This window comes from Monopterus albus, unplaced genomic scaffold (genome assembly GCF_001952655.1).
Source record: "Monopterus albus unplaced genomic scaffold, M_albus_1.0 scaffold490.1, whole genome shotgun sequence".
Classification (NCBI taxonomy): domain Eukaryota; kingdom Metazoa; phylum Chordata; class Actinopteri; order Synbranchiformes; family Synbranchidae; genus Monopterus; species Monopterus albus.
The window spans coordinates 129,286-145,282 of record NW_018128370.1 but is presented as its reverse complement, the minus strand read 5'-3'; the positions used below and the strand labels follow the sequence as shown (position 1 = coordinate 145,282).

At 43.2% G+C, this 15,997-nt stretch overlaps 2 protein-coding genes across 3 annotated transcripts in view; one reads left to right on the top strand and one right to left on the bottom strand.

Annotated features, from left to right (window-relative positions):
- Positions 1 to 8,571, top strand: part of LOC109952746 (zinc finger protein 501-like) — an 11,673-nt gene extending 3,102 nt beyond the window's left edge. Inside the window, exons 2-4 of one of the 2 annotated variants that reach the window (XM_020587970.1) lie at positions 1,889 to 2,137; positions 4,363 to 5,280; positions 6,541 to 8,571. In XM_020587970.1, the coding sequence (XP_020443626.1) occupies positions 1,889 to 2,137; positions 4,363 to 5,247 (1,134 nt within the window). In that variant the 3' untranslated portion in view covers positions 5,248 to 5,280; positions 6,541 to 8,571. Of the gene's footprint in view, positions 1 to 1,888; positions 2,138 to 4,362; positions 5,513 to 6,540 lie in introns of those variants that run through there. The other variant, XM_020587969.1, reaches the window with a different exon arrangement.
- Positions 8,572 to 9,213: 642 nt separating this feature from the next.
- The window catches only part of LOC109952741 (myelin and lymphocyte protein-like), a 10,018-nt gene continuing 3,234 nt past the window's right edge, over positions 9,214 to 15,997 (bottom strand). Inside the window, exons 2-5 of the mRNA XM_020587964.1 lie at positions 14,836 to 15,155; positions 12,530 to 12,697; positions 11,030 to 11,155; positions 9,214 to 10,295 (exon numbers count right to left, since the gene is read on the bottom strand). Of these exons, the coding sequence (XP_020443620.1) occupies positions 10,221 to 10,295; positions 11,030 to 11,155; positions 12,530 to 12,697; positions 14,836 to 14,925 (459 nt within the window). The 5' untranslated portion in view covers positions 14,926 to 15,155 and the 3' untranslated portion in view covers positions 9,214 to 10,220. The remainder of the gene's footprint in view (positions 10,296 to 11,029; positions 11,156 to 12,529; positions 12,698 to 14,835; positions 15,156 to 15,997) is intronic.

The window sequence follows — 15,997 nt, the reverse complement described above, 5'->3', positions numbered from 1 at the left end:
GATTTTGGAAATAAATGGGAGATTGGATATTGGTCTATAATTAGCTAGGACACCTGGGTCAAGAGTAGGCTTTTTGAGTAGAGGTTTAATTACTGCAAGTTTAAAAGCCTGTGGAACATAACCTGTTAATAGAGAGAGGTTAATCAGATCTAGTATGGATGTGTTGATTAGGGGAAAGACGTCTTTGAGCAGCCTGGTCGGGATGGGGTCCAGGAGACATGTTGATGATTTAGATGAAGCAGTTGTTGAGGTCAACAAATTTATTTTCAAATAAAGTGCAAACAATTCCAGTGTACTAAAAGTTCTGAAGAATGAGTAATGCCACTATCACTGCATCTCAGATGTTTGAGAAACAACAGAAGGACAACACAAAAGGTCGCATGAATGCTCTAAACAATAGTCAGATTATTCCTACAGATACGTCGACTGTAACGAGAAGCGTCAGATCCTTACACAGCATTATACTGCTGTGACATCACAGCACCAGGTATCAGGTACTATCCCCAACATCTGATTGATGGAACACAAACCGGGCGAGTTGAGCCGGTACCAGGTGGTGGAAAAGGGGCTTATGTCTGGAGTTTGAACTTGCAAAGCAGGACTATATTGTTTAAGTGGAGCCATACGCACAGTACAATAAGAAATAGTAGTAGCCTCCTGTTCATACCGGCCATGAAGTGATTCCTTTGTCATCCAGTTACAAAGTAATGCGGGAGAAAATCCACAGCTCTTGTTTTGCATAGAAGTGACTCCTAGATTTCAGCTGAAGTCAGTACAAGGTTTCAACAGTCAGTCCAGTTCTTTGTGGAGCAGCGTTAGTGGGATACATCCTGGTAGTTGCATATACTGTAGGTTTGTTTTGGGGACATAACACTAAATCTGCACATATTGTAGGTACCAGGACAAATATGTTTGTCAAGCTGCTGAAGCCTGATGTTGACTTCAGCACAGTTTCATATGTCATTCTTGCATTTCCAACTTGTTCTGTGTAGTTGTGTTAGGAAGGAATCCCTTCACTTCACAGCCTGTATGAACAGGAGCAACGAATAGGAAAACCGACAACTCATTCATCATGAAGTAAAAAGTCTGTCTCCCGTTCAGGTCCAACCTACCTGGCATGTGTAGACTCGCATCAAAATCTGGAGTCGAACCACATGAGGGATTTCAAAACTGGTCCGTTGTGAAAACTCATAGTTGACTACTTTGTTCTATGGGGCTTCCATTACTGTGGGTTTGTGAGCTTAAAAAGATATGAAAGATAAATATTAGGTTTAATTTACACTCACTTCATAGGTTTTTGGGCGGGGGGGGATTCTTTGTATCCTACATCATTGTCATATCATCATGTCGTCCTCCTGGTCAAAGGAGAGCAGCAGAGACCATGGTAGCAATGTGCACGTCAGTGTAATCAGTGTACTCTTTTCCAGACTGGATTACTTGCCATAACATTTTGCAGCCCCTCTCTGTAACAGCACCAGTAACATCGAGTGCAGAGAAAACTGGGGTGTAGGAGTGGTGACATGCAGAAACTCAGCTTTTATCTGAAAAACAAAAATAATTACAGATATAAAAATGCTGCAAGATTAAAAATGGGCAAAAAAACAATAAAGTTAATGAGTGAAAGATGTGCAGTAAGTAATGCTACTGACAGTGCCTTATTTTTATTTATTTAGTTTAAAGTTATGGTTTAGTCAAATTCAGTTGTTGGGTCGTGTAGCCTGCAGCTCAGGTTCTCCTTTACACTGAGTAAAACTGGTACAAATATAACAATAAATAAATATAAAAATAAGGAACGTTTATGCTGAGAATACATGAATGGTGCCTACTGCTGATACTTGGATGGTTTCCTCCGACTGTGAGACTGAGCAGTGCTCCTTTTGTTGAACAGAACCCAGAGTCAGCAGAGGACGACATGTGGAGATCCGCTGGATTTCACCACAAAAGCCCGATGGAGGGGGAGAATCCGGACCTGAGTTTCATCGACTGCAAGAGCGAGATTAAGGAGGAGAACCAGGACTCGGATTTCACTGATGACAAGAGCGAGATGGAAGAGGAGAACCAGGACCCGGACAAACGGAGTAGCGATCCCCCCATAAAGAACAAAGTGGACTCATCTTCAGTCCCCGGTGATCAACAGGTCAGTGCTCAGGACCTAATCGATAGAAACGCCTTCATAATGAGACTAAAGACACGAGGTCGAGGGTCCTTGTATCATTCGTTCATTCTGGCTTTAGATCAAATGTGGCAATATGAAAACTATAAAACTGCTGTGTTTGTGTTCACATATTTTTGAGACATCAACAAAACTGTTTTCTGGTTATGTTGTGAAATTAGTGATGTTCGCACTGGGGCATAGCAAGGAATTTATTTCAGGGGTGGTTCGTGCCCGGTAAAGGCACTGAAACCACACCCAGTTGTGGAAATGTGCTGCCTGTTCTCATCATGGATTAAGGTAGACCATGTACTACATCACGCCTGCTCCAGACCAGGCTAGCAACCAGGCTTCATCGTCCCGGTGCCTTATCTGCGCTGTCAGCAGTCACTGATCAGAAACAGATTTTTTTATTTTTTAACAGTTAGTCAGTAAAATGTGTGACAGTCAACTGGTTGTGTTTATGAAGACTGCTGTTAGAAGTTCAATGAATTTTATTGCGGCTGTTGAGATGATGGGAGATCGTCTGATAAAGCTGTAAAGGTGGCTACAGCTACATCACTACCTACGGTGTGACCCCCCCCTCCTGCCTGAAAGCCTGTGCTGATCAGCTGGCCACCATCGTCACACTTACTCTCTTTTCAATAATGCAATGTTGTGAATTTTAGCCAGATTACGCCAGTGGGCCTGTTCTTTTTCCTCCCTTTTGAAGAAAAATTGGTGGAGCATCGTTCTGGCAGCACTATACCTATGGTTATATGTCTCTTTTGCTTTGTCTGCATTACATTATCAGTATAATGTTCCCAGCACATGACAGGTCTTGGTTAAGAGAGAGCAAAACCAAAAAATGACAGAACAAAATTCAAGGTGGAGTCAAACCAAGAAGCTGTGCATAGTCTATTAGATAAAATTGTTGCTTGTACCAACGGCCTCCTGTGACACTCATTAAAACAATATGTTTCTATACAGATGTGAAAGTCTAAGCTTGAGTGAAGCAGTTAATTTTTCAATATGCATGTCATCTGCATATAAATGCAAGGTACTGCTGATTACCTGCATGTCATCTGCATATAAATGCAAGGCACTGCTGATTACTTTGGATCCTAGATCATCAATAAAAATAGTGACTGAAGTGGGACCAAAAATGGATCCTTTCACTAGTCCAAACCTTGACTACGTTATCTAACTCAGACCTACAGACTCAAACCTCTTTGCACTGAGCATGACAGGAATTTTAATAACAAGGTTCGGACTTGCCAAACATCAATTGTGAAACTGGTTTGCAGATTTAAGTGAGTTCCATGTAATGTGATGGTAACCAGGTGTGTTTAAAAAAACAAAATCCGGGTCGATTTTCAGTGCCGCTAAATATAAATATATTTTTCAGTTCTGTATTACAGACAGGCAGACTCCACTGTCTCACTTACATGTTCCTGAAGTGCAACTGTCTGTTGTTAAAGTCAGTTCTATAAATGTTTTATTTACATTTTGAAGCTGCATATTTTCACACAGGACTGAAACTGTCACTGCGTATTGTTATGATCACAGACTGAATAAAAATCACTTACTGGTCTTGTTTAATGCTACACTGGTGCTGAAATGGGAGCTGTCACTAACAGATGGTGTGTCGGTCCTTCAGGTGTTTTGCTGAATTTGTTGTGTTGGCACCTTTTGTTAGCAGAGCATTTCCTTTGTCAACCAAAATCCGCCCTGGAGGCTTTGCGCTTGTCATTTGTAAAGAGCTAACACAATAGAAAACCCTGCAACATACCAAGGTCTGTCATTGGCTTAAAATTCAACCTGAGCAAGACAAATGAGGGGCAGACAGCGCTGTGAGCGAGCGGGAGGAGGCGGGGTTGTGGGCACTGCTGTGTGTGTGTGTGTGTGTGTGTGTGTAAACTTGCTGTCAGAGACAAAGTGCAGCTGGTGTCGGTGTATCACACAATGGAAAATTAGTATTGAGCCATTTTCAAATATTCACATATACATAATTTTTTTACAACACTGATAACAATGTAAACGAGCATTTGTGGTGATCAGTCAAGTTTTCATAAAGGCCAGTGCTGCAGTCAGTGGCCACGCCCTTGCAGTTAGTTATCCCAGGTAAAAATGAATGTTTTGTGATTTACATGCTGTAAATGTCAGTTATGGTTTTAGATTGTTCCAACATAAAATCTCACGTGCTCCTCCCTGTCTGTGTTCTGCTGTAGAAACAGAGAAGAAGAATGACACACAAACGTCACCGCTGTGACCAATGTGGGCAAGCTTTTACTATGCCGTGTTCCCTAAGAATCCACCAACGTATTCACACTGGAGAGAAACCGTACAGCTGCGAACAGTGTGGGGCGGCCTTTGCTCAGTTGGGGACTCTACAAAGGCATCAACGTATTCATTCTGGAGAAAAACCGTATTGGTGTGAGCAGTGTGGGGCAGCTTTCATTCAGCTGGGGACTCTGCAAATGCATCAACTGATTCACACGGGAGAAAAACCGTATAGCTGTAATCAGTGTGGAAAAGCCTTTACTCGTTCCAATCACCTGAAAGCCCACCAGCGTGTTCACACTGGAGAGAAACCGTATTGGTGTGAACAGTGTGGGGCAGCGTTCACAGTCTTGGGGAACCTACAGCGTCATCAGCATATTCATTCTGGAGAGAAACCCTTCATCTGTGACCAATGTGGGGCCGCCTTCACCCAGTCGTGCCATCTACAGAGGCATCAGCGTGTTCACTCAGGAGGGACGCCCTTCAGCTGTGACCAATGTGGAAAAGCTTTTACTCGTTCAAGTCACCTAAAAACCCACCAGCGTGTTCACACTGGAGAGAGGCTGTATTGGTGTGAACAGTGTGAGGCAGTGTTCACTCAGATGTGGAATCTACAGCGCCACCATCGTGTTCACTCTGGAGAGAAACCGTACAGCTGTGACCAATGTGGAAAAGCTTTTGCTTATGCAAGTAACCTAAAAACTCATCAACGTGTTCACGTTAGAGACACTGGGAGAAAGCTTTCATTACAAAAGGCCCATCGGTGCCTCACAATGGGGCGAATCTGTCAATCTGGGACCACTGACAGAGTTTGCCAACGTCAAGTAGTCTAAAAACCTGCCACTGCACGTTACAGCTGTGAACAGGTAACGTGTGTGGGTCCAAATCTGTATAAAAAGAAAAACATTTTAACTGGCCGTGGTATCTTGACAATTGTCAGGGTGAACCGCCGGAAATGGGCTCAAAACTGCCTTCCTGTCTTGTTGTCAGATTTATTAGCACTTAGGATTTGCCATCATTCACATTTGATGTATTTATTGAATTTATTAATATTTATACAAGTACTATCATCCCTGGTAGGCTAGTGGTTAAGGCGCAGTGCTCTCGCCACTGCAGCCCGGGTTCAAGTCAGGGTTGTGTCAGGAAGGGCATCCGGCGTAAAACACGTGCCAAATGTCAACATGCGAGTCGTCAGTGTGATGATTCGCTGTGGCAACCCCTAAACGGGAAAAGCCGAAGGTGACTCTCTTTACTAATATTTGTACAAGTCCCCTAAAATTCACCAGCATGTTCACACTGAAGAGGAATCATACAGCTGTGACCAATGCTGAAAAGGATTTGCTCATTCAGGTCATTTAAAAAAATCATCAGCGCGCCCCCTCTGGAGACACCGTGGAAGGACCTGCGTTACAAAAAGCCCATGAACATAACCACACGGGGGAGAACCTGTATATCTGTGACGACTGACTGGGTTTGTTTACATCTGTTAATAAATAGTAAGTGGTCTTGTACTTGTATAGAACCTGTCTATACATTATAGCACTCAAAGCGCTTTCGCACTATTTGGCCATTCAGCCATTTGCACTCACACATTCACTCACCAGTTATATCACTGGGAGCAACTGGCGGCTCAGTATTTTGATCAAGGACACTTCGACATGCAGACTGGAGAAGCCAGAAATCGAACCGGAGCAAGTACAGTGGTATGAAAAAGGAAACATTTTGATTGTTGGGGGTTTCTAGACGAATGTTGAGGTGACACGATATGGACCAAAGTATTGGGACTCCTGACCATTACACCAACAGGAGAACACACAGGAGAAAAGCATTTGGTTTCAGTAAAACGTATTGGTGCATGTCTTATTAATGGAACTGTTTCTAGTTTTATGTTTCATTCGTTACGTTGTTAATGACTTGTATTGTGTATATTTTGCATATGGAATAATTATCACTTTAAGAATGAAGTACTAATGTGGTGTTAGACTGGTCATTTTGGCTTCTTCAGGTTATTCAGCTCATGGATTATGTTGATTTTCCGTGCATTAGAATCACATGTATACTCATTTGTTCTGTAAAGTCACCATTGATTCTTGAAGCTGGTTTTGTCCTGGTTCATTTTCCATTAGGCTGCCGTCAGAGAGAGGACTGATGAATCCTCCAGACAGAGAAACGCGTAGTGGTAGAAGAAGCTGTACGAGGCTCTATAAGTTCATCTTACCATGATGAGCCAAAGCCCAGCGACCACCTACCTAACAGCTGGTTGTTCACCTGCCGCCAACTACGTCATCTGACCGTAACAATCTGGTCTTTACATCTGCACGTTTCTCCCACATCCAACACTTTGACAAGAAGCGACTATTTCCTGATGTATCCCAGACCTTGACATGATCTGTTGTTACAAGATAGTCAGCGTTCATGGGAGAGTGCTCGTAATGTTATGTTTTATTGGTAAAACTGATTTGAAACATAACTCTTAAAAAGTACTGTTCCTTTGATGGTAATAGTAAAAATTAGCTATTTTTTAAATGTCACTGTTCTGCTTAATACAGCCTGAATGAGACTGAAGTAATTCATGACCGAGAAATGGAAAGTGGCCTATGTGGCTCCAGGTCCATGTAGGCTGATGATCAAATTGACATTTCAAGCCACATAACAACCCACCAGCGTGTTCACACGGGAGACGATCTGTAATGCGACCATTGATGGGGTTTGTCTGCATCAGGTAGTCTGAAAATACACAGCTGTGCATGTTATAAACGCAGCATCTACAGTGGTCCAAGGCAGTATGAAAAGGGAAACGTTTTGATTGGTGGGTTTTCTAGACAATTGTTGTGGTGAACTGTTGGACATAGGTTTAAGAAAAATACTTCACATTTGTATTATTTACTGTTTCATCATGTTGGAAGACTTAGTCGCTTATTTGAATGATAAACAGTGTATTTTAGATTCGGTTATTCTTCTGTAGGACTGTACCAGTATTGGCATAAGATGTTGCTCTTTAGTCATGTACATACAGATGAAAATGATTTAAGTTCAGTAATATCACTGAGCAGCTAGTTGGGTGGAGGAGGACAAGTTTCAGTCAGGTGTGGTGGAAAAACTTTGTCATGTTCTTCAGCCAATCACCTGAAGCACTGGAGTCTGGTGATAAAGTGACGATGTTTGACAAAGTGAGCTGCGACCATGAGCAGCCGAACTCAAACTCAGGAAGCTCATGTTTTTATGGCGTTCCTTACTGCTCCTCCCTATGTGGAGCGACCGAACCAGCACGTTCCTTTGTTCCTTTTCATCTGCCTTGAAACCACCATACATAACTGTCAAAAGGTTGGACGTTTCCGGCTCTTTCCAGAACATACTGGTGCTAGGCAAGTACCAGCCATTGTCAAAACCTGGACCTTTTCTAGGGACTTCTCCCAAAATCTAATAGTGTCGGGATCCAATAGGCTCAACAGCCCAGTGGTGAAGCTGGGAACAGCACCACTGTGCTCTGGAACTTAAAGCAAACAGCCATATTCTGAATGACTGAATGCACATTAAGAAAAGCTGAAAATGTTCCTTTAGAGACTTAGTTCAGTTTTAGGTGACGGCAGTTTACAGAGACATCGATGGAGTCACAGTGGAGAGAAACCGTACAGATGTAAAGAATGTGGGAAAACGTTTCCCAGTTCAAGCTGGTAGGAAATAATTCTGTTAATACAAGTTAGTTAAAATCTCGTTGACGTATTCACGGTGGAGAGAAACCGTATTGGCACAAATAATGTGGAAAAGCTTTTACTACTTCATTTTTCCTTAAAACCCATCATTCGCTCTGGAGAGAGAGACTCTACAGCTGTGACCAAAGTGGACAAGAATTTACTGGTTCAAGTCACTAAACAGCCATCGCTGTGTTCACTTTGGAGACACTGGTAGTGCTGGGCAGCGTGCCAGTTCATCCATCTTCATATACCACCATACTGTAACAGAGCTGAACAGATGTTATGCTTCAGTGAGCAGGTGTCTTTGTACACTTTGGGTTTTTTTGACAGAATATACTGAGGGGAGGTTTTGGACACCAGCAGCTTCCTGTTTTGTTTTATTTAATTACAATAGTAAAGTAAACAGAAAAAACAAACTAAGGTCGTTGCAATTTTATCATAATGGTCATTTTTATGGTAGAAGTACTGCATTATTTAGCTGTACTTGTATCCAGACTCTGTGTAAGTGGCACCTCTTCCTTGGTCATGCCACTTGTGGTGCAGGCTTCAAAACAGTAAAGTAGCAGTAAATGGAAACCCATAGGTACTAATTATTTAAAAGTACTGACCAAATTTCTTCTCAGAAAAATAATAGTTAATACACCTTTAACAGCAGAGAATGAAACACTCCTGTAATGCAGCGGTGTGACCACAAGGGGGAGTGGGGGGTTGGATACATGAGGCTTTTTAATGCAGTTGTTTCTGTAAATCTAAACAAATGAAATGAATGAAGTATAGTATTAATATACAACTCCTCATAGGGACACATTCAATCACTAAAACTCAATGACTCTTGTTACATTATTCATATTCAGTTATTGAAAGCTGAGACCAATGTAACCTGACATAAGGGACTGTTCGGGCGTAATCCCTCACACATCTCTGATCGAAGTTGTGGTGATGCCCATGTGAACCCACTCTTGTGTCTGATAAAAAGGAAGAAGAGAACAAAATCATAAACGGTAACTTGACACAAAGTTGGCAGGTCACTTGTCACTGAAACGACGCAGCCCAAACTGGAACAGTAGACAAAAATCAAACTGACACTAAAGGTTTTTGGTCATAACATTTATCAGCTGCTCGTGCAGCGACTGAGGTGACAGAAGCCTCCACCTTCTCCTGTTTCACAAAGATGCTGCCTCCCCTCATCAATTATACATCACAGCTACAGTTCAGTGACCCCATCATTCCACCCAATCAGCCTTACACTGTACATCTGTGTGGCAGCCTGCCCTGTATTTACTCCCTGCCATGTTCCATTAAACCTGGTTTCATGTTCGTGATGTTGATCGGAGCTCTCAACCCTGCTGGTTGTTGCTCCACCAGTGACAGTTTTACCAAGTCATTGTAACATAGCACAGCGGCGGAGGTTCACCTTCCAGCATGGTTCAATTTTCTGTTCTGACCCAAATTTAATTTAATGTTTATTTATTTGACAAAACACAAACCTGTTTCACTGAAGGACAAGCAAAGCTGAACATGTAGCAGTGATTGTGTACAAAAAAAACCTCCACACGAAGCTACAACATGAGGACGGACAAAATAACAGAAACCCCCAGAAACCTTACTTTTACCTGTTGCTGATAAAAACACAGGGTGTTTTACTTGGACAGATTTTTCATTATGCTATTTGAGCTTTAATTTAACCAGAACTTTGTTCACCATTGGCTGAAAATATGCAGTCTCAGTGAATTTAATATGATTGAAGCCTTGATCCATCGTGTACATGTCAGTAAAGTGTTACTGCTGTGCACGATGTGAGCAGTGAAACTGTGGATCTGTTAGCAGAAGAAGCTCTGGCACAAACCGTCAGGGTCAGCTGGCAGCGAAACCATCATTCATCACTTTAAGTCACTGAACTCCCTCCAGCTGCCGACATGTAGACGCTGTGGTGATCCAGATGTTGCTGCACAGCTTCCTCTCCCAGGAGGGGAGAGACCCAAAGTCAATGGGACAGTCTCTATCAGCCTCCCTTCATGTCAGCATGCCATGGCTTTATGTACAAACGTTAAGAATTATTTAAAAAAACAAAATGCTCTGTTCTGGTGCTGGTCCTGAGCTTCTGCAGGGTTCTAGGAAGATTTCCACCGGATGGCAGACAGGATGGTGTGGATGAAGTAGAGGAGCGTCGCCACATATGAGAAAACCTGAAGAGGCAAAGAGAGCGTCAGTGCTAAATGGAGGAAAGGTCAGGAGGTCATCAGCGTTTATCCTCCAAGGACCATGAACATCACACACAGTTTATATCCGACCACAGGGTTTAAACATGTCTGAGCCTGTTAACCACCGATTTTTATTACACTGTGAAATACTGGACTTTTTATTCAACCACATTTATTTGACAACTACTTCACAGATTCAGATGAAAATAACCAACTAATAAATGATGCTGTTTTATTATAAGTTAACTTCCTGGCTTTATAGAAAGTAAATAAAATCATCTCCACCTTTAGCAGCTGCAACCTTAACGCGACGTACACAGTAGTTATAATCCTATAACACGACGCCGTCAGGCTGCATGGCTACTGGTAGTATTTCATAAGTATACTTTGATAATACTTTTGTATTGAAGTAAAATTTTAAATGCCTGATCTCTATTGTACAGGTAGCAGAGTATGTCTACTCAAGTGAAAACGACTGCCCCCACTGGACTGCTGTAAGGATGTCATCATAACCAAACCAGTGGGCCAATCGGAGGTTTTCTCAGCTTTAGTGCTGGAAAAGAAAACATGAAAACCAGCAACCAATGAGGTTTTCTGGACACATTCAGGTCCATCGCCCTCTGAGTTCAGGTCTCTGTGGTTTTGTTTTATGGGTCTGGAGTCGCTCTTCACCTGTGCTGGGACTCGTCACCCTTTCCACAAGAAGCAGCCAGACTCACCACTGCAGCGATGTCCAGCTTGTAGCTTTTGGACCCGGTCCCATCGTTCAGATCCAGAGTCACTTTGGCCAAAGACACTGAAGCACTGAGGTAGAAGAAAGCGGCGATGCCGTGATACAAACAGTCCTGAAGGAAGAGGAGGACGAAACGGAACATGAGAAACCTGTGCAGTCAGGTTCAGTTATGCAGTGAACAGGACAGTTATTGTCTGCACTGGCACAGAGTCAAAACACACACACGAACCCTGGCGTGTTGCATTCACAGACCCAAGAAAATCAGTTAATTCTGTTTTCTCTCTTCAGGCATTTTACTTATGGGAACACTGGCTTGAAATATGTCATTTATCACACGTGAGGTTTAATTAGCTTTAGTGTGAGAGGGAAAGTTCCACAGAGGTGAACATGGTGCTGAAGTGTGTTCTGGAGATACTGTGGCAGGAGTGGCTGGAAAAAGACGTGGAGATGGAGCAGATGTTTGAAATGAATCCTGCCTGGTATTATTTTTATTAGTGCATGGATCAGGCTGCGTGTTTCTGTCCAAACCCGACCCATGTCCAAAAGCGTGGCATGTGAACCTGACCCGGACCCGACACGGTTGGGTTTGTGCAGTGTTTTCCCTTTATCATTAAACACAGCAGACATTTGAGTGCTCCAGCCATCTAGTCTAATGTTTGCCCTATGAATCCAAACCCAACACGAACATGAACCTGACTTCTAAATTTCTGTTCGAACCCGGCCCAAACTGATGGGTACTGATGGGTCCAGTCGGGCTTGGTTTGGGCATCCACATGTTCTGGGTTTTAGTCTGGGTTAGGGAGCCCAGAGTCTTTCACAGAAGGTTGTTATTGTCAAGCTTGGTCAGATATTTCTAGACTTCAATACTTTGACTTTGTTACTTGAGCTTTGAGTTTTCTGACGCAGGATCCTTGGTGAAATGTCTCAGACCTGAACTCAGATCTCAAGTTGTGCTGTCGCCTTACGAGCAGCTCTCTGCGTTGATGCTTCTACAGTGGTTACAGCTCTCCTCTCCTAACAAACAGGCATCACCAGCGGGAATTTTAAAACCTTGTTTGTTAAGGTGATTACCTTCCCTGTTTGTCCATTACATGAACGGGGCGGGCGATGACAATAAGCTTTTGGATGCAACTTTTCCACCTCAGCCATGTGCCAAAACTTTTTTTTTTTTGCTTTATATCAAGATTTTTTTAGTCTTGTTTTCATTTGTTTCTTATTTTATAAGTTGAAAATGTTAAAAAGACCGGGTGGATGGAGCCTCAGCTCCAGTCACACGCTTTACCTTTACATGACTCATAATATTGAAACAAGCTCCCGGTGGTTTATAACAGATCTTTTGAAAGCAGGCTGGGTTTCAAATCAGGCGTGATTTGTTCTGTGTCTGTTCAGGGTAATGAAATTCAGCTGCTGTGTGAGTGAGCACTTTGCTAACCCTTTACAGGAATGAAGTGAAATCAGTGGCTGCTGAAGTGGGAGGGGAACTTACTGCTGCAGCCCAGCTGTCCCTGTTGTTGTGCGCCCCGCAGGCGAACACCACCATCCAGATGAAGGTCATGATGAAGCAGAAGATGGACACAAACATGACCCAGCCCTGAGGGTTTGCTGGTACCACCAGTGTGGCTGCCACCAAGATCCACACCAGACCGCCGAAGATCTGCAGGAGAAACACCAGAGATGCACAAGAGGAGACCTTGATCCATCCCCCAGCCACTAACTCATTCCACTTACTTTACCCCACTACAGCTGCTGGTTTCACTTGTTTAGTTTAGAAAATGTCCGACAGCAGTGAAAACGTCAGCCTCAGTTTCCTGGAGTCATAGATGACATCTGCAAAAGCCTTGATCTGTTCAAGTAGCAGTCAAAGTCTCCAAAATATTGTTTAGTGAGACAAAATCCTCATATTTAGGAAGCTTTGACTAGACATTTGGGTTTTTTGGCACTTTTGCTTCTGAGATGACCAGATTTTCAAAATAGTTGTTTCATTTCTGAACATAAATGCTCCAGTTCATGTTTCCTGAGGAGGAAACCTGCCCCCCAGTACAACGGTGTGGTTCACTGGGGGCGTTTAACAGCTGGTGGACAACAGTGGAGGTCTACAGGACAGAGTGATGAGCTGGACCAGGGCCACACACATGACAGTGAGGACACAACGTTCACTGGGGCTGCTGGTCTCTGGACGGGGTTGGTGGGGAATCACCGGCCTCTTCCTTTAAACCACACACCTCTTTTACGCAGCCTGAGGAAGCGACGCTGTGAAACGCATTGCTCACATATTTGCAGTCATGCATGATTATGAACCAGAAAAGCTAGTGTAACTATTGTCCGTCTCTGGCTCTGCCCCCTGATGGATGTGAGAACATACAGCTGTGATCGCCAGCTACTGTTTACATGGTTTCATAACTGTTAGCTGAGGCCCTGTATTTCCAGCTTTGCCAGCTCGGGAGCTGTTTTCTTTCACTGTACACCTGTGACGATTGATAAGCTCCATTATTTATTGAGCGTCACCCTCCTCCACCTGCTCACACACCGTGTTTATGTGCATAGAGTAAAGGTGACAGTTAAACGACCAGCAGCATTCCTCCTGCCGGGGTGTGGCGCTTCTAGGTGTTTGGACCTTTTCCTGTCAGCTGCTGTGTTCAGTATGTCACCGAGGCTCATTCCAGGAACAGCATCTATTCTTCCTCATGTCTGACTGAGTGACCTCTGACCTAGTGTAATATTTCTGATGAGAACACTGTTCTCCTCCTAATACACATTCACATGAACAGCAGCTCTGCTTCTCAGTCTGAGCAGTTTTTAGAAATCCCAGGTTTTCTGCTGAGTCAGGCCACCGAGTGTCACAGGACTCAGCTCACGCCCACATTTTGCTGATTTGGATTTTGGTTTGTGCAAACGAGGGCTGATCTGAGATTAGCTCCCGTTAGCAGCGGCTAGATCAGTGTACGATGCTTTGGCTGGGACATCCTTCACCTTGAGGCTGCGTGTGCTGGATTTACTGTTGTTTCAATAAACAACATTAAAAATAGCATCAAAAATGCTCCTCTGCCCACTTGTTTACAATTAAACTGAGTCTTTTAGGGGTTAAATATTTGGACCAAGGCGTTCAGGTTACAAGGTTTCACTTATAGTTGTATGATATAAGAAATATCAGTTTCATTTCCTGATTTGTTTGTAGACATTCCAGATGAAACCAATCAGAATCCATTAAAACATCCATTTTAGTGATGTCAAGTTTTGTTCACACATGAATCAAACGCGTGACCTTTGTGATGTCAGAGACGGTGTGAAGGTCAAGGTGGCCCATGTGGACACAGACCCCCCCTTACAGAAAACACCAAAATCAATAAAGGGCCTGGAGTTCAGCCTCAGCACACAGAGCAGTGCAGGCTCAGCAAGACAAGGCGGCACAGCTCGTCATGCAACAGACCAATAACAACATTAACTGGAGAAACTAAAGGAATTCATCACATAATTCTCTCAGGTTAAGATGTTTTTAGACTAAACCAACCAAAGGAACATGAAACAACTTCACTTCTTCTCAGTCCAGTGTCTCTGGGTTCAGGGGATAAAACTGTTTTTCTATTTTAGCTTTACATGAAAAACAAACTTGAATAAATTAGCACAGACGCTGACTAAACACCTGTTCACCTGTCAGGAGCCTTTAGCCTCCACACAACAAACCAGGTCAGCGCATTTAAACCATTAGTTAACAAAGCCTTTGCAGTGGCTGCACCGCGCGCACCGCGCGCACAGCTGAGCCAGGACTCTTGGATAAACCCTCTTGTTTCTTACCAGTTCTGGCAGGTAGAGGATGTCGGGGATGGTTGTACATATTTCAATCCCGCTGGGGAGGTTGGCGTTGGTGCCGGTGCTGGAGGCCATCCTGCTGCTGCTGCTGCTGCTGCTGCGCTCAGACTGGAGCGGGACTCAGAGGCGCTGCGGTTTAAACCAGGAGGAGCCGACTGGAAAAACTGGAATCTCCATCAGCTGCGCAATGACACAGTGGGGGACACACCACTGCACGTAGTGGAGCTGCTCAGAGGGGCTGCAGGTGATGGAGGATCAGCGTGACACCGCCTTATCAGTGTCTGACAGGTCGTCACCATGACGACCTGCAGCAGCGACAACAACAACAACAACAACAACACTGACAAACTCAGGATCCAGGTAACGAGAGTCACGCTGTAATAATGTCATAGAGACAGCAGTTTGACTTTAGTTTTTATTTTCCAAAATATGCTCATTTTAAAACATTTGATCGTTGTTACTGGTAGAAGTGGTGTCAGTAATAATGATTTATACAGTACAGGCCACAGAACAGGGACATTACTTTGTTGGAATCAGGTCTGAATAAATACTTCCTGCTTCCTACAGATGCTTAAATGTATTGTGAACGTGGCTTGATTAAAACAGATGAGTGAGTGTGACAGAGAGACATGTCCACTGTGGTTTTAGCTGTTTAACACCCAGTGGGAAGCAGTACTCCACCTCTTTATTAAGTAAACATAACAATACCACAGTGTAATAGTACTCTGTACAAGTAAAAGTCATGTGTTGAAAACGTTTCTTAAATAAAAGTACTAATTATGCAGAATGGCAGAGTTCACGTTACCATGGACTATAATACTGATGTACTGTTTAATGCTGCAGCAGGTAAAGGTAGAGCCGTTGTTAGGTACCTTATACTTTGAAGTACTGCTGGGTGGTGTGTGAATTTCCCAACAGGGATCAAAAAAGTCTGAAGATAAAACTGTATCTTTTTTATTAGCATTGTATTAATTGATCTGATTCTGAAAAGTAACTAGTAACTAAAGTTATCAAATAAATGTAGTGAAATCCAAGAATGAAATAGCAGAAAATGAAAGTATTCAAGTAAAGTGCAGATACCTCAACCTGTTACTTCTTACCTCAGACAGCACCAAATCACAACAAAAAATCATCATTTGCACAGTAA